This window comes from Hemiscyllium ocellatum, chromosome 20 (genome assembly GCF_020745735.1).
Source record: "Hemiscyllium ocellatum isolate sHemOce1 chromosome 20, sHemOce1.pat.X.cur, whole genome shotgun sequence".
Classification (NCBI taxonomy): Eukaryota; Metazoa; Chordata; class Chondrichthyes; order Orectolobiformes; family Hemiscylliidae; genus Hemiscyllium; species Hemiscyllium ocellatum.
Genome location: NC_083420.1, coordinates 57,031,710 through 57,059,419, shown reverse-complemented (window position 1 = coordinate 57,059,419; position 27,710 = coordinate 57,031,710). Strand labels below are relative to the sequence as shown.

The following is a 27,710-nucleotide window of genomic DNA, read 5'->3' as shown; positions in this document are numbered from 1 at the left end:
TGGAGGGTCAGTGTGGATTTGATGGTCTGAATAGCCTGCTTCGACACTGTAGGCATTCTATGATGTAGACACATAATGAACGTCAATGCAGATTTGTAGTGGGACTGAGGGGGGGGGTCTATACTTGTGGGAAGTCAGCGCATTAATGTAGCAGAGGAATCCGACGTATATAAGAGTGTGTGGAGACTTCTTGTGAGAACCTGGTATTTATTTCTCAGACGACAGGTTTGCTGTCTCTTCCGGTGTTAGTTGACTCTTCCCCAGTTTTCAAAATGCCCGCACCTTTTATATCCTTGATGACCTTTTAATTTATTTACAATCTGAATCATTCCCGGTAGTCAAAAGCCATCAGGTTTTCAGTATCTCAGGGCCCGGTTTAAATTAATTGGCTGAATTTGATCAGGCTAATTGTCTTGGTAAAAACGCTGTTTGACTGTTTTTGATACAAAATATTTCAATTCAGGCGTTCTCTGTGCACCTACACTTTAAACTGCTATTCAGGCACCAAAAAAAAAACATGATTTAAAGGGACCATGAAACGTTTCTCCCATTTTTACAATTTTACACGCACCAACTTTGCAACAGTAGTCTGATAGTTAGGGGCAGACCACTCAGGAGAAATATTAAGAAACACATTCCCACACAAAGGCTGGTCGAGGTTTGGAACTGTCTTCCACAAGTGCAGGATCACCTGTTAATCTGAGAGAGAGCATTTTCTGTTAAGCAAAGGCATGAAGGGATATAAGCCAAAAGCACTTTTGGCTATAGATCAGTCATGATCTTATTAAATGTTGGAACAGACCAGAGGGGCTGAATGGCCTCCTCCTGTTCCTATGTTGCTATCAAAAGCACATAAACCCTGCAATTATGGGGCAGTAGCTTGTTTATTAATAGATATGAATTAAGTTGATAATTTAGAAAGGACAGTGTTTGCATGAAGAAAATGATCTTTGAAACTACTTTAACGAGATTTGATGTTAATCTGTTTAACTGTTTTCCAATTTCAGGCAGTTACTTGAACGATTCAAATGCATTTCCTGTGCCAAATCTACAAGGGTGTCAACAGGCCCGTAAGTGAATGTATTTTAATAATGACCTTTGATATAGTCTGACACTGGGGGATCAGAAATGTCTGCCACTGGCAGCTGTTGTACTGCATTTGATTGGTTAATGATTTAAAGGGCCAGGCTTTGTATCCAACTGCCATTTTCTCGGAAGCCAGTGATCTTGGGGAGAAATGAAATAATGCAGGTGCTGGAAGTCTGTAGTGAAAACAGAAAGTGCTGGAGAAATTCAACAGGTCTGGTAGCACCTGCTGAGCGAAGAACAGAGTTAACATGATGACGAGAGTACTTGCTGTTTTTATTTGCAATCTTAAAGAACTAGAATGCTGTTTATCATTGGTCAGGTCGCTTTGCCCTAAGCTTTACGTGGTATGGGTTCCTTAAAGACAGCAACTGATCAAACCAGCAGCATTTCCCAGCTTGCTGGATACTGATGTATCAGTGAGGTCACGGAGAAGCTCTGGATCCGGAGAACACTACGTTGCACATGCCAGAAATCTGACATAGAGATCAAAAATACAGGGAAATAGTCAGGAAAATCTGTGGAGTGGAAGCAGGGGTAAGGTTAAAAGTCGATGACCTTTCAGGGTAAAACACACAGAAGGACGAGGATCTTGATGCCTCTCTCTGTTCAGTTCTCAGACATGTGTGAATCACTTTTTATTAAATCGACTTTTCCATTCCCCACTGACCACAATCCGAACTGTGCTTCTTACCATCCAGTTACCTTCCATAATGGACCACGTTTTGGAATCAAAATGTCAGTTGGGCGTTCTATACAGCTAAAATATCCTTTTGCAATTTTGGGGAAAAGAAAGAGGTAGTGGACATTGTTAGCTGTGCAAGTCAGGACCTATCGCTTTTAGGAGCAGTGAGTGGGGATACTTTGGGACAGGTTGGAACCAAGAGTTTCCGAGTTAAGGAGACAACAACAGCTCTTGATTAGTTAAGCTGCAGTTTGTTACAAAGTTAAGCTGTACATCCAGAAATAACCCAGGCCTACAAACTGAAAGCATCTTTCACTTCCCCTCATCCTCTCTTTCTGTGGGTTATATCTGAGGAATGTTAAACGAAATTTAACAAGAAACATCCACCTGACCAACCAGCCCAGTGAGCATGGAAGAGTTAGGCCGAAGGGTTTGTTTCTATGCTGTATGACTCTTGTGACCACCATTTTACAGTCACAGAGTCATTGTTGCTTAAATTAAAAGAGACTGAGTAACAATTTAACTCAACCTTTGTGATCTGAACTCTTCAACTTCAGTATTTTGTTCCCTCTCTGTATTTTTTCACCCCTAATAATTGAGTCAAATGAGTGTGTGTGTGTGTGTGTGTGTGTGCAGATCTAGTCTTTAAAGGGATGTACTTAAGGAGTAGATTAGTAATCCTGTGTCTTATTTGCCATTTATTAAAGTGTGTTGCAATAGATAACGTTATTTTGTATTAATGATGGAACCTTGTATTTGTCCTGAATAACAGGCAGTCAGGCTGTTGGGGGTCATCTTGGTGGTCTCTTTGGGATTTTGTATACTTTGTGATGGTTTATGGAACTGTGGGGCACATTAACAGAGCACTCTTCCCAGTGAAATCCTGACACTTACTTCACTGTAAACATGTTGGTGTTCTTGCCTCTTCACAACAAAGTCAAATATCATGAGTATTTTCAAATCACGCAGCGTATTTATTACAATGTACTTACAGCATAACAGGCCTTCCACCCAAAAGCTCTTTGAATCAGTTACTGGTCTGCCAGCCCTCTTTACTTCAACCTATCAACTCATTCTAATCCTTTCTCACTTGTGTATTTATCTAGTTTCACCTTGAACACATCTGTGCTGCTCATGTCAGATATTCTGTGTTGAAGCCATTTCCACTTGCCTTACTGAGGGAGTTTCTAATTAGGCTTATCCAAACATAAATGTGACCACATCAGTAACAGGTGTAGGCATTCACCTTCTCTAACCTGCTATACTGTTCTAGAAAATCATGACTGAACTGACTGTGGCTTCAACTCTACTTTCCTGACTACCCCCAAATTCCTGATGAAGGGTTTTTCCCTGAAACGTCGATTCTCTTGCTCCTCAGATGCTGTATGACCCGCTGTGCGTTTCCAGCTTCACACTTTTTGATTCTGATCTCCAGCATCTGTGGTCCTCACTTTCTCCTATCCCTGTTTACCCTTCACTCCCTTGTGAGTCAAGAGTGTATCTATCTCTGCCTTGAAGGTATTGAGTGACACCACTTCCACCAGCCTCTGGGCTTAAAGTTCCAAAGACTCACGACCTTTGGTGAGGTAAACCTCTTCCTCATCTCAGTGTGAAATGGAGACTGCTGCTTTTGAAGATGGCTCCCTGCGCTGGAGTTCCTCCCATATGGAGAAACAGCTTTTTTTATGAATTAATACTTTCTATCAAGTTTGTCAGCAATTTCTGAATAAGTCAAGGGTTTGAATCAGTCACTCAAGCTAAACTATCAAAACTCTATCCAACACAGCCTTGTTCAACAAATAAATTCCAGCTTCCAATCCCTGTGAGTAGAAGAATCGTACACTCTCTTGAGAAGAGAATTCTCCTGCATACAACATGTCAAATCTTTTCAGAATTTAATGTTTCGATGAGATTGTTTCCTGCGCAATCTTCCTAACTATTTGATACTATCTTTAACTTTTTTAGTTAGACATGGGCAATTCATCTTTTCCTTGGATAAAAGGTTAAAAACAATGACTGCAGATGCTGGAAATCAGATTCTAGATTAGAGCCTTTAGTTCTCTCTTTTTACTTTTTGTAATCTTTCATGTTGTCATCTAGAATCATAGAATCTCTACAGTGTGGAACCAGGCCCTTCGGCCCAACAAGTCCATACCGACCCTCCAAAGAGTATCCCACCCAGACCCATTCCCCTCCCGTATTACTCTACATTTACCCCTGACTAATGCACACATCCCTGAACACTGTGGACAATTTAGCATGGCCAATTCACCTGAGCCGCACATTTTTGGATTGTGGGAAGAAACCGGAGCACCCGGAGGAAATCCGCGCAGACACGGGGAGAATGTGCAAATTCCACACAGACAAGAGGCCTGAGGTGGGAATTCAGGGCTCTGGCGCTGTGAGGCAGCTGTGCTAACCACTGAGCCACCATGCCACTCTTTCTTCAGTTTCCATTTAATCTGTGATCATTATTTCCATTATTTCTGCCCTGTTCATCTTCTCTAATCAAATAATCACATCGTTGTGGTTCTGTTCGCCGAGCTGGGAGTTTTTCTTGCAAACGTTTCGTCCCCTTTCTAGGTGACATCCTCAGTGCTTGGGAGCCTCCTGTGAAGCGCTTCTGTGCTGATTCCTCCGGCATTTATACTGGTTTGAATCTGCCGCTTCCAGTTGTCAGTTGCTGTCCGTTGCAGTGGCCGGTATATAGGGTCTAGGTCGATGTGTCTGTTGATAGAATTCGTGGATGGGTGCCATGCTTCTAGGAATTCCCTGGCTGTTCTCTGTTTGGCCTGCCCTATAATAGTGGTGTTGTCCCAATCGAATTCGTGTTGTTTGTCATCTGAGTGTATGGCTACTAGGGATAGCTGGTCGTGTCGTTTCGTGGCTAGTTGATGTTCGTGGATGCGGGTTGTTAGCTGTCTTCCTGTTTGTCCTATGTAGTGTTTATGTCCTGTATAGGACAAACAGGAAGACAGCTAACAACCCGCATCCACGAACATCCTAGAAGCATGGCACTCATCCACGAATTCTATCAACAGACACATCGACCTAGACCCTATATACCGGCCACTGCAGCGGACAGCTACTGACAACTGGAAGAGGCAGATTCAAACCAGTATAAATGCTGGAGGAATCAGCACAGAAGCGCTTCACAGGAGGCTCGATGTCACCTAGAAAAGGGACGAAACGTTTGCCAGAAAAACTCCCAGCTCGGCGAACAGAACCACAACAACGAGCACCCGAGCTACAAATCTTCTCACAAACTTTGAAATAATCACATCTTCCCAAACTTGTACTTTTCCTCCCTCTACTTAGCTTAAGCTTTTTCTATCACACTATTTCCATTGCTGATCAGAATGCTGGTGCCAGCATGATTCAGATGAAGGCCATCCCAGTGGTACAGCTCTCACTTACCTCAGTAATTGTGCCAGTGTCCCATCGATCAATACCCATTTCTCCATACCAGTCTTTGAGCCATGTATTTAACATTGCCGTCATATTAACCTGACACCAGTTTGCTTCTGGCTTAGATGCCAGTCCTAAGATGATTACCTTTTTGAGATTTTGATTTTTAATTCAGCTTCTTCTCATATTCTTCCAATTCTTTGTGGAGTTTGCACATTCTCCCCATATCTGCATGGGTTTCCTCCGGGTGCTCCGGTTTCCTCCCACAGTCTAAAGATGTGCAGGTTAGGTGGATTGACTATGCTGTAGTGTCCAGGGATGTGCAGGCTAGCCATGGGAAATGCAGATTAAAGGGAAAGGGCAGTGGGGTGGGTCAGGGCGGCATACTGTTTGGAGGGCTGGTGTGGACTTGATGGGCTTGAATGGCCTGCTTCCACACTGTAGGGATTCTATGAAGTCATTGGTACCTAAGTAGACCGTGACCATTGTAACCTCCCCTAAACCCTGGCACTGGTCAAGCAACACAGATATCTGGACTCTATCTCTCTCTTGCCTACACAAGACTGTGCCAATGCCCGTGCTTAACACTGTCCCTATTGCCTCTACAATCCAGGTTTACTATCCACCTACTTGAATGGTTTCCTTTCCCAAGGTGCCCTGGGCAGTTTGCTCATCCACTCTTTCATCCAACACCCCGAGCCACATGGACAATTGCAGAGGGTGCTGTTCTTCTCCACGTTGGATCCCTTTATCTGCTTAACCTGCAGTCACACCCTCCTGTCCCTGAGCAAACCGAAAGACTGGGCATACCTGGAACATGGTCGCTGCATAACCTCCCCTCAGTCTGAGGTGTCACCATGCTGCAGCTTGTAATCACTGATCTGACACTCCTTGAACTGTAAACAGGAGAAGTCCAGTTAACACTGGCATTCAGGAACACCCACAGTCCACCTCCACAACACATCACCTTCCCTACCATCTTTACTGTGTCTTAGTTATACAATTAATTAACTAATTAAGTAAATTAATGTTTCAGCCGCTCCCCCTCCCTGTACAAACTTATACTTTAGTAATTTAGTAGTCTTTACCACATAAGAATACAAAAATAACAAAATCACTTGTCTCTGACTTTCCTTCTGCTAAGCACTCTTAATTATAAACTATCACTGATTTTCAACTCCTTTCATATACTCTGTCTATATGTTTGAAATTCCTCCATCTTTTTCACTTCTTTATTTTCAAGTAATTTAGAGATATTTTTGAGGTACAGGTCGTTCTGCTGAGTTTCATTAATGCGAATTCGCTGTTACACACTTGCAGAATTGGGGACACTTTCTTTCACACAAAGTTTTAACTCGTGTATTTGTTACATTACACTTCCAGCCCCATTAGTTTAAATAGTGCTGCTGTTATGTGATCTTCTTATAATGCAGAGTTGCATGAGAATTACCGTGTTATAGCAGAACCGACTATGTTGTACGATGAAGGTAGACACAAGAGATTAGTACTTCTGATATTCCTTTTGTTATACATTCCCCAGACACACTGTTTCTTGAGAGGACCAACATTCACTGTACTTCTCCTTTATAACTTCTAGTAAAAATATTATTATATTTCTAGCTAGTCTTCTCTCATATTTCGTTTTCTCCCTGTTTGCACTTTTAAAAGAATTAGGATGGCATGGTGGCCCAGTGGTTAGCACTGCTGCCTCACAGCACCAGGGACCCGGGTTTAATTCCAGCCTCTGGTGACTGTCTGTGTGGAGTTTGCACATTCTCCCCGTGTCTGCGTGGGTTTGCTCTGGTTTCCTCCCACAATCCAAAGATGTGCAGGTCAGGTGAATTGACCATGCTAAATTGCCTATCGTGTTCGGTGCATTAGTCAGGGGTAAACGTAGGAGAATGGGTCAGGGAGGGTTACTCTTTGGAGGACTTGTTGGGCCAAATGGCCTGTTTCCACATTGTAGAGAATCTAATCTGAATGATTTTTACTTCCAGTAGCAGCCCCCTTCCCCCATCCTAATCCAGCCCATCCATTCCCCATGGCAACTAACAGTGTAATCATTGCATAGTCACCAATCAATACCCATTAGTTCATGTCTTCATATTTATCATTGAGAAGTCAAGTTACGACGAGGCACTTAATAATGACCAACATGGGAGTCTGCTGCAAAATGTGGTTTAACAGAATTGATTTTTAAAAATAAGATATTGTAACATACCATTTTCACACCCATGGGCATTTACATAACCTCGGTGACCCACAAAGCTTTCATTTTCCATTTCCTACTGCTCTGACTATTGATTGATATTAATGTTGAAAAAAAAGACAGAGTCATACAGCACAAAAGACCCTCCGGTCCGACCAGTCCGTGCTGACTATGTTTCCAAACGAAACTAGCCCCGCCTGCCTGCTCCTGGCCCATATCCCTCTAAACCTTTCCTATCCATGTACTTATTTTTTAGATTTTGTAAGTGTACCCATATCCACCACTTCCTCAGGAAATTCATTCCTCACACGAACCACCCTCTGTGTAAAAAGCATTACCCCGGTGTCTTTTTTAAATCTCTCTGCTCTCACCTTTAAAATATGCCCCTTGGACTTGAACTCCCCCATCTTAAGGAAAAGATAAGTACCATTCACTCTATCTATACCTTTCATTATTTCACAAACTTCCATCAGGTCGCTTCTCAACCTCCCATGCTCCAACGAAGAAAACTCCCAGCCTATCCAGCCTTTCTTTATAACTCAAGTCTTCCATACCCAGCAACATCCTGGTAAATCTCTCCTGAACCCTCTCCAGCTTAATAATCTTCTGCCTATAACAAATACTATCTTATCGTGCCAATCCAGGGCACCGGATTCAATGGCCGTTTTCTTCCAATTCCTTTCAGTTCTTTGTTGAAGGAACACGGTTGTGGTGCACTGGTGCTACCTTTCATTCACTGGCTGAGAATTTGTTTTTTTAATGTCTTTGAAGGTCTCTCCTTCAACAGGGAAGGAATTTGGCAGAAAATGTTGTTTCGAGAGAGATTATTGAGGGAAGGCCAGGTAGCTGTTACTGGACTTTCAGGTACATCTCCACACAGGAGAAAGAATGAAAGAGAAAGAGAGAGATTTCCAATGCGTGCTCTCTACAGGCTAGAAACATCTTCACACTGCTTTATGCACAACACCGGGTCACTCAGTCAGGGGTTAATACAATGCTGTGGTCAAGCAGATCCCAATTCCTTCAGAACCCATTCACCTTCCCTGGCCACCTGTGCCCTCACTGTTCCAGTGAAAGACAACTTCGTTTATGATGCTCAATGTGCTCCATCAAACGTGGTAAAAACAAGGACTGCAGATGCTGGAAACCAGAGTCTAGATCAGAGTGGTGCTGGAAGAACATAGCAGTTCAGGCAGCATCCGAGGAGCAGGAAAATCAACGTTTCGGGCAAAAGCCCTTCATCAGGAATAAAGGCAGTGAGCCTGAAGGGTGGAGAGATAAGTGAGAGGAGGGTGGGGGTGGGGAGAAAGTAGCATAGAGTACAATAGGTGAGTGGGGGAGGGGATGAAGGTGATAGGTCAGGGAGGAGAGTGGAGTGGATAGGTGGAAAAGAAGATAGGCCGGTAGGACAAGTCATGGGGACAGTGCTGAGCTGGAAGTTTACCAACCTTTACATTAACCAAATCATCCGCCGACGTTTCCGCCACCTCCAAACGGACCTCACCACCAGGGATATATTTCCCTCCCCTCCCCTTTCCGTCTTCCGCAAAGACCGTTCCCTCCGTGACTACCTGGTCAGGTCCACGCCCCCCTACAACCCACCCTCCCATCCTGGCACCTTCTCCTGCCACCGCAGGAACTGTAAAACCTGCGCCCACACCTCCTCCCTCACCTCCATCCAAGGCCCTAAATGAGCCTTCCACATCCATCAAAGTTTTACTTGCACATCCACCAATATCATTTATTGTAACCGCACCAATCAACCACACCGCCCTGTGGCCCAACATTTCAACTCCCCCTCCCACTCTGCTGAGGACATGGAGGTCCTGGGCCTCCTTCACCGCTGCTCCCTCACCACCAGACGCCTGGAGGAAGAACACCTCATCTTCCGCCTCGGAACACTTCAACCCCAGGGCATCAATGTGGACTTCAACAGTTTCCTCATTTCCCCTTCCCCCACCTCACTCTAGTTCCACACTTCCAGCTCAGCACTGTCCCCATGACCTGTCCTACCTCCACCGCAGGAACTGTAAAACCTGCGCCCACACCTCCACCCTCCCCCCCACCCCTGACCTATCACCTCCATCCCCTCCCCCACTCACCTATTGTACTCTATGCTATGTTCTCCCCACCCCCACCCTCCTCTCATTTATCTCTCCACCCTTCAGGCTCACTGCCTTTATTCCTGATGAAGGGCTTTCGCCCGAAACGTAAATTTTCCTGCTCCTCGGATGCTGCCTGAACTGCTGTGTTTTTCCAGCACCACTCTAATCTAGGCTCCATCAAACATGACAGTTAAAACTGCAAACCTCCTCTTTTCACAGTCTCCTTGGTTCAAAACAGTATGTTCCCAGTTTTTATCCACAGTCCAATATTATATTGGTCTGCACAATATCACCTCCTCCTTGTTTCTTTTTGCAGTGGAATGAGTGAAGCTACATTAAGCCTGGGCACAGCCACTGGTTGTCCTTAATCATCTCCGATCCTACCTTGCGTCTCGGTTCATTGATGGTTTGATTTTGAAATCTCCATCCTTACTTCTAGCTGTCTGTATTACATTTTCCATCCCTGTCTGTGTGACAGTCCTGCAACACCCTGAAGATAGCTGCACTCTGATCTCTTGGTAATGTCCCTACTTTAAATTATCACCATTGGTTGTCAGACCGTCAGCTGTTCAGGTGCTGCATTCGAACAATTCCTTCCCTAAACCATGGGCAGCACGCTGGCTCAGTAGTTAGCACTTCTGCCTCAGAGCAGTTGGGACGTGGGTTCGATTCCAGTCTTGGGTGATTGTGTGGTGTTTGCATTTTCCCCCCGTGTCTGTGTGGTGCTCAGGCTTCCGTAGACCAAAGATGTGTACGTTAGGGAAATTGGCCATGCTAAATTGCCCATAGTCAGGCAAATGGATCTGGGTTGGATATTCTTCGGAGTGTCAATGTGGATCTGTTGCGCCAAATGGCCTGTTTCCAAACTAGGAATTCTAAATCTCGCTGCCTCTTTATCTTTCTTTCGACTTTAGATTACTTACGGTGTGGAAACAGGCCCGTCAGGCCCACACCGACCCGCCGAAGCGCAATCCACCAGACCCTACATTTACCCCCTTCACCTAACACTACCGGCAATTTACCCCTTCACCTAAACTGTGGGAGGAAACCGGAGCATCGGGAGGAAACCCACGCAGACACGGGGAGAATGTGCAAACACCACAGAGAGAGTTGCCTGAGGCGGGAATTGAACCTGGGTCTCTGGCGCTGTGAGGCAGCAGTGCTAACCACTGTGCCACCATGCCGCCTACTTAAGCAACTTGCCTTAATGTATGCCTTTAGCGGAACAAACAGAGGTTCAGGGAGATAAGGAGGAAACTCTAGCACTGAGCCACAGAAAGTGATTTCAGTTAAAGTGACCCAAATCTCAATTGAATATGATTTGGAGATGCCGATGTTGGACTGGGGTGTACAAAGTTAAAAATCACACAACACCAGGTTATAGTCCAACAGGTTTAATTGGAAACACACTAGCTTTCGGAGCGACGCTCCTTCATCAGGTGATTCACCAGGACAATCACCTGATGAAGGAGCGTCGCTCTGAAAGCTAGTGTGCTTCCAATTAAACCTGTTGGACTATAACCTGGTGTTGTGTGATTTTTAACCTCGATTGAGTAGGTCATATAAAGGAGAAAACTCTGCTTAAAATCTACCTCTGTGAACAAACTTTGGGTCAATGGGACTAATATCTCCTTGTGTGGCTCAGTGTCAAAGTTTGCTTCTGAGAAGTGGGTTGAGCGAACGTATTACTTTAAGGGCACAGCATGACGTTTTCCTGACTCCATTTCTAATTTCTCTCTAATACAATCACCTTAGTTCCTCAAGTGGAATCTGTTTTAATGTCGAACCCTCAGCCTGTTAGTTCTTCAATTTACCTTCCAACAGTCATGTTGATGTATACCTTGGTATAAGCATTCATTGTAACAGCACAACGTGCCAATGTGTTTATACCTGTCAGTTTAAGGGTTGCACACGTATTTGGTGAATTGCTTCCTCCAACAAAAAACTTAATCTTCTCCTTGGGTAGCACTGTCATAGACTAACTGTACAACTAAAACATGCTGAAGATTTGCCCTTGTGTAATGGGCAATAGCTTAATTGTCTCAAATAAAATGTACGCATCATTTATTTGTGATGTGTACTTACAAATAAATCCAGAACTTTGTATTCTGTAACAAAGAGTACAGAATATTCTTTGTATATTCTGTATACAAAGTGTACAGAACTTAAGTCTTTACCTTTTACTGTTAGCTATGAACTGCCAAAATAAGTGATCTAATCTGCATATATATTTCAGGACGCTTAAAGGTGTTTTACAGTGAATTGAATCCAAGAGTTGCAGTGAGCTATTGTAATGTAGCAAATCAAATACACTTGATACAACTTGAAGATGATGTTATATTTCTAAAGAGCTGAACCTTTTCTTTCTGAAATTGTTGCCCTCCAGACAGCTGATCACAATCGCTGCCTCAGCCCTCCATCCGAGAGCGCGGCCCACGACAGCACCCGAGTTAGATTCTTCAAAACAGCAGAGAGGGTAAGAGCAGAGAATGTGATCTCCACGACAGGAGCTGGGTTTGTATTGTGTTCTATTGGCTTTTACTCAAAGACATCTTGAATATTGTCTTCTGTTTCTTTATTTATTCATTTTGTGGGGTATGGGCATCGCTGGCTGGCCCAGCATTTCTTGCCTGTCCCCAGTGGCCCTTGAGAAGGTGGGGCTGAACTGCCTTCTTAAACCGCTGCAGCCCACCTGCTGTGGGTTGACCCACAATACCCTTCAGGAGAGAGTTCCAGGATTTTGACCCAGCGACAGTGAAGGAACGGTGATATGTTTCCAAGTCAGGATGGTCAGTGTCTTGGAGGGGAACTTACAGGTGGTGGTGTTTCCATGTACGTTTGTTTTTAGATGCAAGTGGTCGTGGGTTTTAGAAGGTGCTGTCTGATGATCTTTGGTAACTTTCTACAGTGCATCTTGTAGATGGTACACACTGCTGCTACTGAGTGTCGGTGGTGAAGGGAGTGAATGCTTGTACATGTGGTGCCAGTTAAGTGGGAACTGCTTTGTTCTGGCTGGTGTCAAGCTTCTTGAGTGTCGTTGGAGTTGCACCCATCCAGGCAAGTGGGGAGTGTTCCATCACACTGTGACCTGTGCCTTGGAGATGGTGGACAGGCTTTGGGAGAGCGAGGTGTGGGCCAAACATTTCCACTTCGGAGTTAAAGTATGGACATCTTGGAATGGTGTGATGTCAGCCGCGGGACATGAAGAGTTTGCTCGAGAGATTGACTGCCTTGTGGGGATTCATTTCGTGTGCGAGTGAGTCTGATGGCGACTGAAGCAGCCAATCACGTGTAGCTGGCAGAAGGAAGCTGTTGTTCCTGCCAGCAGCACCTTCCAGGATGGAACATTCTGGCACCATACATAAGGCCACTGCCCCTTGGCTTCCCTTGCGATGTCTGCAATCTTCCCACTTCACACCCTCTTGACCAAGCACACCGGCCCCAAACCGTTTGGACCTGTTAGGAGCTCCTGTTCCCCTCTGATGGGTGAGAAGGTAGCTCTGCGCTCAAACCCACGCTACCTGGGCCAATGCTGCAGAATGAATAATCAATCTTCTGCTCTCCACAAGGGCACCTTCTCACTGCAGCCTCATCGGACCATCATTAGTCTGTCTAGTTCTGCCCCTGTGCAGTCCTCAGTGTATCCCAGGCATGATGTTCCCTGAAGGGCTCACACTCTATCTCATGCTGCCAATCTGCGAACACTTCCTGGACACTGCAATTATTCACTCATCGAGTGGGTTGTGATTGCCCCCTGGTGGTGTCCTGCATGCTAATCTGGTCCTCACAATCCCTCCTGCTGTCTCAGTGCTCAATACAAAAGAGGCAAAAGCACTCATCGATGAGGGGGTGAGATGGACACGCAGCACAGGAGCTTCATCTCCGGGCATTCCAGAGGTATCCTACCCCTCCGGCTCCCCTCTGCCAATGACAGTATCCACAGCGGCTCACACTGGGTTGGAGTATGCTTCCATGTGGTCAGGGGGCTCTCGACAGTCCAATTCCCTCAATGCCCTGGCCCCAAAAGGCACAATTTGGTAGAGACTGGTACGCAGGCGGTGCCAGCTCCTGCTGCTGCTGCTGTTGGAGTTGCCCACCTCAGGTTTCCTTTGAGAAACAAGATGCCCAAAGCCATGGCAGGCCTGACCAGTGCAATCTTGGTGTGTCCTGCACGATTCTCTCAGACATCTGAGCTCTAGCTTTACCCAGGGAGAACCTATCACCTCGCAGTGTTCCCAGACCACCGAGTGGGAAGCTGCCACGTGGTGAAGGATGCAGTAAGAGGGTACCTCACCCTGGGAACTGGGACCATTCCAGTGCACCTTCCCAGAGGCAATGGGCAGCTTACCTGCTGAAAGCTTAAAGCTGAGTCTTTCTACCGTGGTCTTGATGTGATGGTGCTGCCAGCCACCACAATCCAACCCAAGCCCCTGCTCTTGCCATTCCTCCTGTTGTGTGGCGGGGACATCCAGTTGATGTCTCTGGTCAATGTTAATCCCCAGGATGTTGATAGTGGGGGACTCAGTGATGGTAATGAATGTCAGGGGGTAGTGGTGAGATTGTCTCTTATTGGAAATGGTCACAGCCTGGCATTTGTGTGGCGCGAATGTTACTTCTCGGCCCAAGCCTGGATATTGTCCAGATCTTGTTGCATTTGAACACGGACTGCTGAATGATGCTGAATATTGTGCAACTGTTGGTGAACATCCCCCACCTTCTGACCTTATGGCGGGAACGTCAGTGATGAGGCAGCTGAAGATGGTTGGGCAATTTATTGCACATTTCTGTATTTATATTATTCGAAGCCCAACTAGTGATTCCTGAATAATAATTTTTTTTAAAAACCATCTACTGGAGGCAGTGAGTTGTAATGATAAATAATTCCTATCGAAGGCATAAAGTTTTCATTTTTTTTTCATTTAGCATTTGGAGACTTCCTCAAACATTACCATGACCAGCACGGAAAGCACAAAGACTGCCAAACTGGTTTAATTAATGGGTATAGTTTAGTGATGACCGGCATGGAGAAAGTGAGGTCTGCAGATGCTGGAGATCAGAGCTGAAAATGTGTTGCTGGAAAAGCACAGCAGGTCAGGCAGCATCCAAGGAGCAGGAGAATCGACGGTTCGGGCATGAGCCCTTCTTCAGGAATGAGGAAAGTCATTCCTGAAGAAGTCCTCATTCCTGAAGAAGGGCTTATGCCCTAAACGTCGATTCTCCTGCTCCTTGAATGCTGCCTGACCTGCTGCGCTTTTCCAGCAACACATTTTCAGCTCTGATCTCCAGCATCTGCAGACCTCAGTTTCTCCTCCTTGCAAATATATTCAGACAAGCTCTGATGACAGGCATGCCTTGTAGTTGCTGCAGAATATGTATTATCAAGATATTTCAAACTTTGAGAAATCTGTCCACATTTAAGAGAATCCGATCTGTACTGGCAGTTACACTGCGTTGTCAGTAATGTACTCATTATCTTACTGAGTAAGGCGATGAAAGGTTATTGATGATTTACAGGAAGGCAGAGTTGAAATTAAACACAATTCAGCCACGATCGTACTGAGTGCTGTAGCAGGTTTGAAGGGCTGAGTGGCTTGTCCTTAAAAAAAAATTTCTCCATGTGGACATAGAGGTGGGTTAATAAGCAAAAAGGTTGACTCGATTGGGTGTCTCAGAGGCAGCTCTACAAGTGGTGGTACAATGATTAAACAGACACATGGCGATATCGATATCCAGTCCAAATACAGGAGAGAATCAGCTCCCAGCGCAGGAATCTCGGGAGCAAAATGCTGCAGATTCTGGAATTCTGACTGATCAGCAGAAAGTGGTGGAAATTCTCAGCAGGGTTGGCAGCTCCTGTGGAGAGAGAAACAGAGTTAATGCATTGAGTTGACCTGAGTTCGATTCCAGCCTCGGGTGACTGTCTGCGTGGAGTTTGCACCTTCTCCCGGTGTCTGTGTGGGTTTCTGCTGGATGCTCCGGTTTCCTCCCACAATCCAAGGATGTGCAGGTTAAATGGGTTGGCCATGCTTAATTGCCCCACAGCGTCCAGGGCTGTGTAGGTTAAGTCATGGGAAATGAAGGGTGACAGGGAAAGGGGGTAGGGGGATGGGTGGGCGTGGGATGCTGTTCGGAGGCTCGGTGTGGCCTTGTCGAGCCAAATGGCCTGTTTCCACACTGTAAGAATTCTATAAAAACGCCCTGACAATTCTTCAAGATGACACCTTTCTGGAGCGAAACATTCATTGCTCAACATGGGGTTTGCTTTAGTGAGAGATTCTGCATCCTTGTGAGGGGAATGTTTATCTCATGGACGAAGGCAGCCTTGGTGTTGAAGAAAGGAATTCACCTCAGCAGCAAATACAGCTGAGCAGCAAACACTAGCTATGCCCATTACCTATGAATGAGCCCTATTAGGGGGCTGTGAGTGCCTGTGCCCTGGAAGTAATCTTTTTAAGTTGATACAGTTACAAAAAAAAACTCGACAGAGTGGATTGTCTGCATCTCAGATGTTGATATTTTCATGATGTCCTGTTGAACATGCTGCATAACTAATTGCTGCCTATGTCTGTCTCTCTGTAGGCCTCCGTATAATGAATATTATGAAAGCCAAGTTGCCCGGAATGCCAACCGGCCCTGTGGAGGTGTTCATACTGTCACCGGCCCAGTCGGCAGGAGGAACAACCGAAATCTGAATCTTCAAACAGTTTATCAGTACGGTGACCCCAATCCCATGTACCGACGGGTAAATACCACTACTTCCACTTCGCTTTCCGCAAACACATTTAAGGCACAGTGCCCTGATTTTATAACATCATCATGTATTTTGTTTTGCAATTATTACTGACAGTACTCTGTTGACTCTATTTAAAATTTTACCTGACTAATGTTGACCAAAACCTTGAGGTGATTTGCCCTGTTGTAGAAGAGATGACCAAACGTCTCCCACATTTTCAGAGAATCCCTACATTATGGAAGCAAGCCATTCAGTCCATCGAATTCACACCAGCCCTTTGAAAAGCATTTCCCCTCGGGCCCAGCCCCACCCCTGTAACCCTGCATTTCCCATGGCCATCTTAACTAACTGGCACAGCCCTGACGCTGTGGTTAATTGAGTATGGCCAATCTACCTGACCTGCACATCATTGGAGTGTGGGAGGAAACTGGAGCACCCAGAGGAAACCCACCCAGACACGGGGAGAATGTGCAAACTCCACACAGACCCTGGGTCCCTGGCGCTGTGAAGTAGCAGTGCTAACCACTGAGCTACTGTACAATCCCTTTGCTCACAGTGTTTTCTAAATTTCATGCCGAATGATCCATCTGCAATTCTTTGACCAAGAGTCACCAGCCACCAGAAATAGTTTATCTTCACTGACAGCTTCACCTTAATATCTTGGAAATTTTAATCGTATCGTATCTTAAATGAGCTAACTGCAGGGACTGTGGTTGTGTAATCCCACTTTGTAGCACGTACCATTCTGCGAAATGTACACTGCACAAACTCTAAAGCCATTAAGTATTTCCAAAGGACTGCTCCTTGGTTGTGGTATAGCCCAGGCTTTCTGCAGATGATGCTTCTGGGGCTATAGGTGTTGTGTTCCTTAAAACATAACGGCACGGTGGCACAGTGGTTAGCACTGCTGCCTCACAGCGCCAGAGACCCGGGTTCAATTCCGGCCTCAGGCGACTGACTGTGTGGAGTTTGCACGTTCTCCACGTGTCTGCGTGGGTTTCCTTCGGGTGCTCCGGTTTCCTCCCACAGTCCAAAGATGTGCAGATTAGGTGAATTGGCCATGCTAAATTGCCTGTAGTGTTAGGGACAGGGGTAAATGTAGGGGAATGGGTCTGGGTGGGTGTGCTTCGGTGGGTCAGTGTGGACTTGTTGGGCCGAAGGGCCCGTTTCCACACTGTAAGTAATCTAAGTAAAGGCCACCAATAAATCAATAAAAGACTGCCTAATTCAAAAACAAAATCAGTGCAGAAAGGACCAGGCTGTGTCACCAGAGGTAGAGAGAAACAGAGCCTGTGCCTCTCACCCCTGCATGGCCCCTGTTCATAGAGAAGCAGAATAACAGCAACTACTTACCCTCCTGCTACGACTCCTCTCCAGAGTAGGCCTCAACCAAGCTGCTGCTGGTCTCTGATGACCTGGCACACCAAGGACATTCTGATTGGTTGACACTCCTGCCTCTTAATGTGCTGGGAAGAGTGTGATCCCGTGATGTCTCGCCAGCTGAGGGAGATAGCTTAGTCATCCCCACACTTGGAGAAAATATTGGTAAATCTCAGCCCTTTGGTCATCCTTTCTGCTAGTCACTGAAATCATAGAATCCCTACAGTGTGGAAGTAGGCCATTCGACCCATTGAGTCCACACCAATCCTCCAAAGAGCATCCAATCCAGACCCACTCTATCTCTGTAATTTCCCGTGGCTGACCCACCTAATCTTGAACACTACAGGGTAGTTTAACACAGAAAATCTACCCTAACCTGCACGTCTTTGGACTGTTAGAGGAAACTAGAGCCCCCCCAGAGGAATCCCACGCAGACACTGGGAGAAAGTGCAAACTCCACAAAGACAGTCACCCGAGTGTGGAATCGAACCCAGGCCCCTGGCGCTGTGAGGTAGCAGTGCTAACCACTGAGCCTTTAATGCTATCTCTGGGGATCATAACACTCTTACACGTCTCTTTATGAAGAACAGCTCTACGTGTCTGATAGATTTTCCATCTACACGTAAAATTAGTCTGTGTGCTTGAGGGCTGACATTACCCAATGACACTTTACGCTAAACCAAAAGAAGGGGCATGAATAGAGTGAATGGATGAGGTCTTTTCCCCAGCGTCGGGGAGTCCAGAACTAGAGGGCACAGGTTTAAGGTGGGAGGGGAAAGGTTTAAAAGGGAGGCTGATCCATGGATGGAATGAGCTGTCAGAGGAAGTGGTGGAGGCTGGTACAATTACAACATTTACAAGGTATCTGGATGGGTATATGAACAGGAAGGTTTTAGAGGGGTATGGGCCAAGTGCTGGCAGGTGGGACTAGAATAGGTTGGGATATCTGGTCGGCATGGAGGAGTTGGACGAGAGGGTCTGTTTCCGTGTTGTACATGTGTATGACTTGCAGATGCTGGAAATCAGAAACAAAACCAGAAATTGCTGGAAAATCTCAGTGAGTCTGGCACCATCTGTGAAGAGAGATCAGAGTTAATGTTCTTCAGAACCGCTCTGAGGAAGGGTCACCGGACCTGAAACATTAACTCTGATTTCTCTCTATGGATGCTGCCAGACCTGCTGAGCTTTTGCAGCAATTTGTGTTTCTGTCATTCTCCCTTCCTTTGTAGTTGCTGGTGGCCTCTCTTTCACGTATTGACCTCCCCGCCTCCCCCAGCCAATGTAGGCTAGAGTTAATGAGGTGAGATTGAGCTCAGAGATTCGCTCTGAATAATGCAGGTTTTTCCTCACCCAGTCAGGATCCAGAAAAGGGATTGACACGTGGAAATGAAGGTCAAGCCTGCATTTTAAGAAAGAAAGTCTGTGTTGCAGAAATGCAGACTTTCTCAGTCTTGTGCGGTTAGTTTAACTATTCCTGCATTGTTAAAAAATCACACAGCACCAGGTTATAGTCCAATAGGTTTACTTGGAAGCACTAGCTTTCAGAGCGCTGCTTCATCAGGTGGTTGTGGAGAATAAGATCGTAATACGCAGACTTTATCGCAAAAGATTACAGTGTAATCCAACTGAAATGATATACTGAACAGACCCAGATTGTTGTTAAGCCTTTCCTCTTTTTGAATGGGTTGCAGATTTTGGTTCATTAATATGTAAATCCCAGAACAAAGAACACAGAAAATTCGAACACAGGAACAGGCCCTTCGGCCCTCCAAGCCTGTGCCGATCCAGATCCTCTATCTAAACCTGCTGCCTATTTTCTAAGGATCTTTGCTCCCTGCCCATTCATGTATCTGTCCAGACACATCTTAAATGATGCTATTGTACCTGAGCCTACCACCTCCACTGGCAACCACCAGGCACCCACTACCCCCTGTGTAAAGAGCTTTCCACACATATCTCCCTTAAACTTTTCCCCTCTCACTTTGAACTCATGACCCCTAGTAGTTGAGTCCCCCACTCTGCGGAAAAAGCTACTTGCTATCCACCCTGTCTACATCCCTCATGATAATGTAGACCTCAATCAGGTCCCCTTCAACCTCCATCTTTCTAATGAAAATAATCCTAATCTACTGAACCTCTCCTCATAGCTAGCACCCTCTATACCAGGTAACATCCTGGTGAACCTCCTCTGCACCCTCTCCAAAGCATCCACATCCTTTTGGTTAATGTGGTGACCAGAACTGTACGCACTATTCCAGATGCGGCAGAACCAAAGTCCTATACAACTGTAACATGACCCCAAGTCCAGGAACTCTAGTCCTAGTCCTATCCCTCCTAGTCCAGGAACTCCCCACATACGTTTGGTACACCACCCATGCCCTCCATCTCCTCCAAGACTTCCATTTCCCCGGCCCCCAATGCCTCATCTTCACCATGGATATCCAATCCCTCTACACCTCCATCCGCCATGACCAGGGCCTCCAAGCCCTCTGTTTTTCCCTCTCCAGACGTCCCCAACAGTACCCTTCCACTGACACTCTCATTCTTTTGACCGAACTGGTCCTCACCCTTAACAATTTTTCCTTTGAATCCTCCCACTTCCTCCAGACCAAAGGGGTAGCCATGGGCACACGTATGGGCCCCAGCTATGCCTGTCTCTTTGTTGGCTACATAGAACAGTCCATCTTCCGGAATTACACCGGCACCACTCCCCACCTCTTCCTCCGCTACATTGATGACTGCATTGGCGCCACCTCGTGCTCCCGCGAGGAGGTTGAGCAATTCATTAACTTCACCAAAACATTCCACCCTGACCTTAAATTTACCTGAACCATCTCTGACACCTCCCTTCCCTTCCTGGACCTCTCCATCTCCATTAATGACGACCGAATTGACACTAGCATTTTTTTTACAAATCCACCGACTCCCACAGCTACCTGGATTACACCTCTTCCCACCCTATCTCTTGCAAAAATGCCATCCCCATTTCCCAATTCCTCCGCCTCCGCCATATCTGCTCCCAGGAGGACCAGTTCCACCACCGAACACACCAGATGGCCTCCTTCTTTAGAGACCGCAATTTCCCTTCCCACGTGGTTAAAGATGTCCTCCAACACATCTCGTCCACATCCTGCACCTCCGCCCTCAGACCCCACCCCTCCAACCGTAACAAGGACAGAACACCCCTGGTGCTCACCTTCCACCCTACCAACCTTCGCATAAACCAAATCATCCGCTGACATTTCCGCCACCTCCAAACAGACCCCACCACCAGGGATATGTTTCCCTCCCCACCCCTCTCCGCCTTCCGCAAAGACCGTTCCCTCCGTGACTACCTGGTCAGGTCCACGCCCCCCTACAACCCACCCTCCCACCCTGGCACCTTCCCCTGCCACCACAGGAACTGTAAAACCTGCACCCACACCTCCTCCCTCACCTCTATCCAAAGCCCTAAAGGAGCCTTCCACATCCATCAAAGTTTTACCTGCACATCCACTAATATCATTTATTGTATCCGTTGCTCCCGATGCGGTCTCCTCTACATTGGGGAGACTGGGCTCCTCCTAGCAGAGCGCTTTAGGGAACATCTCCGGGACACCTGCACCAATCAACCACACCGCCCCGTGGCCCAACATTTCAACTCCCCCTCCCACTCTGCCGAGGACATGGAGGTCCTGGGCCTCCTTCACCACCGATCCCTCACCACCAGGCGCCTGGAGGAAGAACGCCTCATCTTCCGCCTCGGAACACTTCAACCCCAGGGCATCAATATGGACTTCAACAGTTTCCTCATTTCCCATTCCCCCACCTCACCCTAGTTCCAAACTTCCAGTTCAGCACTGTCCCCATGACTTGTCCGGACTTGTCCTACCTGCCTATCTCCTTTTCCACCTATCCACTCCACCCTCCTCCCTGACCTATCACCTCCATCCCCTCCCCCACTCACCCATTGTACTCTATGCTACTTTCTCCCCACCCCCACCCTCCTCTCACTTATCTCTCCACGCTTCAGGCTCACTGCCTTTATTCCTGATGAAGAGCTTTTGCCCGAAATGTCGGTTTTCCTGCTCCTCGGATGCTGCCTGAACTGCTGTGCTCTTCCAGCACCACTAATCCAGAATCTGGTTTCCAGCATCTGCAGCCATTGTTTTTACCCTGTAACATGACCTGCCAACTCTTGTACTCAATGCCCCGTCTGATGAAGGAAAACATGCCGAATGCCTTCTTGACCACTTTATTGACCTGCATTGCCACCTTCAGGGGACAATGGACCTGAACACCCAGATCTCTGTATATGAATTTTTCCCAGGACTTTTCCATTTACTATATAATTTGCTCTTGAATTGGATCTTCCAAAATGCATCACCTCCGGATTGAACTCCCTCTGCCATTTCTCTGCATAACTCTCCAATCTATCTACATTCTGCTGTATTCGCTTCACTATCTGCCTCTCCACCAATCTTAGTGTCATCAGCAAACTTGCTAATGAGGTAACCTACACCTACCTCCAGATCATTTATGTATATTACAAACAACAGTAGTCCCAGCACGGATCCCTGTGGAGTGCCATGGTCACAGTTCTCCATTTTGAGAAACTCCCTTCCACTACTCCTCTCTGCCTCCTGCTGTCCAGCCAGTTCTCTAACCATGTAGCTAGTACACCCTTCACTTTCTCCATCAGCCTATCATGGGGAACCTTATCAAATGCCTGACTGAAGTCCATGTATATGACATCTATAGCCATTCCCTCACCAATCAACTTTGTCACCTCCTCAAGGAATTCTCCTAAGTTGGTAAGACATGTTGCCGATCACTGATCAGCCCATTTTCTTCCAAATGGGTATATCCTATTCCTCAGTATCTTCTCCAGCAGCTTCCCTACCACTGATGTCAGGCTCATCGGCCTATAGTTACCTGCATTATCCTTGCTACCCTTCTTAAACAAGGAGACAATAATAGCAATTCTCCAGTCCTCCGGGACCTCACCCATGTTCAAGGATGCTGCAAAGATATCTGTTTAGGCCCTTGTTATTTCCTCTCTAGCCTCCCTCAGTAACCTGGGATAGATCCCATCCGGACCTGGGGACTTGTCCACCTTAATGCCTTTTAGAATACCCAACACTTCCTCCCTCCTTATACCGACTTGATCTGGAGTAAACAAACATCTATCCCGAACCTCAACATCCGTCATGTCCCTCCCCTCAGTGAATACCGATGCAAAATACTCATTAAGAATCCATCCATTCTCTCTGACTCCATGTATTTCTTTCCTCCTTTGCCCTTGAGTGGGCCAACCCTTTCTCTAGTTACCCTCTTGCTCCATATATATTAATAAAAGGCTTTGGGATTTTCCTTAACCCTGCTCGCTAAGGATATCTCATGACCCCTTTTCGCCTTCTTAATTCCTCATTTCAGATTGATCCCACATTCCCGATATTCTCCCAGTTCAATCGCCTGGACCTTATGCATGCTTCCTTTTTCCTCTTAGCCAGTCTCACAATTTCACCAGTCATCCATGATTCCCTAATCTTGCCATTTCCATCCCTCATTTTCACATATCTCCTGCACTCTAATCAACCTCTCTTTGAAAGCCTCCCACATATTTAATGTGGATTTACCTTCAAACAGCTGCTCTCAATCTACATGCCCCAGCTCCTGCTAAATGTTGGTATGGCTGGCCTACCCCCCCAATTTAGTTCTCTTTCTTTAGGACCATTCTCATCTTTGTTCATGAGTATTCTAAAACTTATGGAATTGTGATCACTATTCCTAAAGTAATCACCTACTGAAACTTAAACCACCTAGCCAGGTTCATTCCCCAATACCAGGTCCAATATGGCCCCTTTCCAAGTTGGATTATTTGCATACTGCTCTAGAAAATCTGCGTGGATGCTCCTTACAAATTCTGCTCCATCTAGATCCCTAACGTTAAGCGAAGGGATGGATGAAGGGCTTTTGCCCGAAACGTCGATTCTCCTGCTCCTAGGGTGCTGCCTGACCTGCTGTGCTTTTCCAGCACCACACACTCAACTGGGATATTTAGTTGCCAATCATACCCTTCCCTCAACCAAGTTTCACTAATGGCAATAACATCATACTCCCAAGGACTAATCCAAGCCCTAAGTTCATCTGCCTTACCTACTGTACTTCGCACATTAAAACAAATGCACCTCAGATCAGCAGTCCCTCTGCGTTCATCATCTGCTCCCTGCCTAGCCTTCCCCTTAGTCACCGTTCATTATCTAGTTCCTTACAGCTTTAGTTACTGCCTCCTTCCTGTCCACTAACCACCTCATTTGGTTCCCATCCCCCTGCCACATTAGTTTAAACTCTCCCCAACAGCGTTAGCAAAAACACCCCCTCGGACATTGGTTCTCATCTGACCCAGGTGTAGACTACCCAATTTGTAATAGTCCCACCTCCCCCAGAACTGGTCCCAATGTCCCAAATATCTGACCCTCTCTCCCCTGCACCATCTCTCAAGCCATGCATTTATCCTGCCTATTCTATCGTTCCCAACCTGACTAGCATGTGACATCTATTAAGGTTTTATAGCAAAAGGTGACAGCTCAGCTCAGACAATGCATTAAAGGTGTGAGGTCAGAGTCTGTCTGTGTCCCAATCTTGAGTCCGACTGGTTCTATTTCCAAAGTGGAATTTACAAAATATTACATGGATTGACCTGCCTGCACTGACTGTCTGCAGATTGTACATTTTCTGAGCAAAGTAGAATGTATCTGCAAATATAATTCTGCAAATACAAATTCACCCCATAGACTTATATGTGTGTGTGTGTGTGTGTGTGTGTGTGTGTGTGTGTGTGTGTGTGTGTGTGTGTGTGTGAGCATGAGAGAGAGAGAGAGAGAGAGTGTGTGTGCACGTGTGAGTGCACATGAGAGAGTGTATGTGTGTGTGAAAGCTTGGTTAAGTGTGTGTGCGAGAGCATGTGAATGACAGAGATCTGCGTGTATGAGAGTGTGTGTGTGCATGTGTGGGAGATTGTATAGTGCAGTGCAGTCACCTGTAGTGTGACATGAACCCAAGGTCCCAGTTGAGGCCATCGCCATGGTACCGAACTTGGCTATCAGCCTCTGCTCGGCCACTTTGCGTTGTTGCCTGTTCCGATGACCGCTCTGGAGGATGGTCCCCCAAAGATCTGAAGCCGAATGTCCATGACCGCTGAAGTGTTCCCCGACTGAGAGGGAACACTCCTGTCCAGGTGATTGTTGCACGGTGTCAAGGTTCGTTCAGTATACCGTTTCAGCTGCATGGCACTGTAATCCTTTGCTATAAATTCTGTGTCTTATAGTCTTATACTCCACAACCACCTGATGAAGGAGCAGCATTCCAAAAGCTAGTGCTTCCAAACAAACCTGTTGGACTATAATCTGGTGTTGTGTGATTTTTAACTTTGTCCACTGCAGTCCAACACCAGCTCCTCCACATTATTCCTGCATTGTAACAGCAGTTGGACGATGGAGCTTACCCTACCTTCCTTAGCAATCCCATGGTTAATGTTTGGCTAAGCTCAACTGAATGGAGTTGTGGTTCTGGGCTCCCGTTTGCATTTTACAGGAATCACATTGTCCTTCGTTGCTTTGAGTACGGGAGTTGGGGCATCATGTTGAAGTTGCACAGGAATTGGTGAGGCCTCTTCTGGAGTACTGTGTCCAGTTCTGGTCGCCCAGTTATAAGAAGGATATTCAAACTTTGTGAGAAGATTTGTAGCTCGGGTGCTCGTCGTTGTGGTTCTGTTCACCGAGCTGGGAGTTTTTGTTGCAAACGTTTCGTCCCCTTTCTAGGTGACATCCTCAGTGCTTGGGAGCCTCCTGTGAAGCGCTTCTGTGCTGATTCCTCCGGCATTTATAGTGGTTTGTCTCTGCCGCTTCCGATTGTCAGTTGCTGTCCGCTGCAGTGGCCGGTATATTGGGTCCAGATCAATGTGTTTGTTGAAAGAATCAGTGGATGAGTGCCATGCCTCTAGGAATTCCCTGGCTGTTCTCTGTTTGGCTTGCCCGATAATAGTAGTGTTGTCCCAGTCGAATTCATGTTGTTTGTCATCTGAGTGTGTGGCTACTACGGATAGTTGGTCATGTCGTTTCATGGCTAGTTGGTGTTCATGGATGTGGGTTGTTAGCTGTCTTCCTGTTTGTCCTATGTAGTGTTTTGTGCAGTCCTTGCGTGGGATTTTATACACTACGTTGGTTTTGCTTATGCTGAGTATCGAGTCCTTTGTCCTGGTGAGTTGTTGTCTGAGAGTGGCTGTTGGTTTGTTATGAGTCCTAGTGGTCGCAGCAGTCTGGCTGTCAGTTCAGAAATGCTCCTGATGTATGGTAGTGTGGCTAGTCCTTTGGGTTGCGGCATGTCCTCGTTCCGTTGTCTTTCCCTTAGGCATCTGTTGATGAAATTGCACGGGTATCCGTTTTTGGCGAATACATTGTATAGGTGTTCTTCTTCCTCTTTTTGCAGTTCTGGTGTACTGCAGTGTGTTGAGGCCCTTTTGAATAGTGTCCTGATGCAACTTCGTTTGTGTGTGTTGGGGTGGTTGCTTTCGTCGTTCAGGACTTGGTCTGTGTGTGTGGCTTTCCTGTATACCTTTGTGGTGAATTCTCCGTTCGGTGTTCTCTGTACCATCACATCTAGGAATGGGAGCTGGTTGTCCTTTTCTTCCTCTCTCGTGAATCGGATTCCTGTGAGTGTGGCGTTGATGATCCGGTGTGTATTCTCTATTTCTGTGTTTTTAATGATTACAAAGGTGTCGTCCACATATCTGACCCAGAGTTTGGGTTGTATTTGCGTTAAGACTGTTTGTTCTAACTTTTGCATTACTGCTTCTGCTATGATTCCAGAGATCGGTGAACCCATGGGTGTTCCGTTGATTTGTTCATATATCTGGTTGTTGAATCTAAAGTGTGTTGTGAGGCACAGGTCCAGTAGTTTAAGTCTGCCGTCTTTGTTAATAGGTTCAACGTCCTGTTGTCTGTTCTGTTTGTCCAGCAGGTTGGATATTGTTTCTCTGGCTAGGGTTTTGTCGATAGAGGTGAACAGTGCCGTTACATCGAATGAGACCATGGTTTCTTCCTTGTCTATGTGTATATTTCTGATGATGTCCAAGAATTCTTGTGTTGACTGTATAGAGTGTCTGGATTCGCTGATCAGGTGTTTCAGTTTCTGCTGTAGCTCTTTAGCCAGCTTGTGTGATGGTGTCCCTGGTAGTGATACTATGGGTCTGAGTGGGATGTCTGGTTTGTGTACTTTAGGTAGTCCATAGAATCTGGGGGTGTTGTTGCTTTCCGGTTTCATTCTTTGTAGGTCAGACCTGGTTATCTGTCCATTTTTTTGTAGATTCCTCAGTGTGTTGTTAATCCTATTGGTGAGCCGAGGAGTGGGGTCAAACTCCCTCTTTTGGTAGGTGTTGGTATCTGCAAGTAGTTGTTGTGCCTTTTGAGTGTACTCTGCTTTGTCCAGTATGACCATCATTCTGCCTTTGTCTGCTGGTAGTATGATTATGTTCTTATCGTTTCTTAGTGATTTTAGTGCTTCGTTCTCCTTGGTGTTGAGGTTGTGTGTTTGTCTTTTCCTTGTCATCAGAGGTACGATACTTTGTCTCACTGTTTGTTGTGTCTCTTCTGTCAATCCATTGTTCCTGAGTGTGCATTCTAGTGCTGCTAGGAAGCCTGCTGTCTTGGCGTCCCTGTGGTTGTAGTTGAGTCCCTTGGCCAGTATTGTTCTTTCCGTGTCTGTGAGCTGTCTGTGGGAGAGGTTTTTAACCCACGTGTGTGTTGTGGTGTCCTCTTTGTTGTGTGTTAGTTTGGCCATTTTTTTCTTTTTAGTGCCGTTTTTTTGCGGTGTGTGGTCCTGTTCTGTACTATGGTGACGGCCTGTTCTATGGTCCGGGTCCATTCCTGATTGGTGGTTTTTGAAATTAACAATTTTTGGCGCACAATTTCTTGTCTGTATTTGTGGAGTCTGTTGTGAGCGTCTGTAATCATTACCTGGATCATCCTGAGTCCGTTCTGTCTGGCTGTGTCCCTGGCTTGTGGATTGTTGACTGGTGGTCTGTATCTGACACATGGTGGAAGGATTCGATTCTTTCAGCATTCG

The 27,710-nt window shown here is 46.2% G+C and overlaps 1 protein-coding gene across 1 annotated transcript in view; it reads left to right on the top strand.

Annotated features, from left to right (window-relative positions):
- LOC132825294 (uncharacterized protein C16orf96-like) overlaps nucleotides 1-27,710 on the top strand; it is a 112,227-nt gene that overhangs the window by 54,864 nt on the left and 29,653 nt on the right. Inside the window, exons 12-14 of the mRNA XM_060840397.1 lie at nucleotides 1,008-1,070; nucleotides 11,880-11,969; nucleotides 16,073-16,235. Coding sequence (XP_060696380.1) covers nucleotides 1,008-1,070; nucleotides 11,880-11,969; nucleotides 16,073-16,235 — 316 coding nt within the window. The remainder of the gene's footprint in view (nucleotides 1-1,007; nucleotides 1,071-11,879; nucleotides 11,970-16,072; nucleotides 16,236-27,710) is intronic.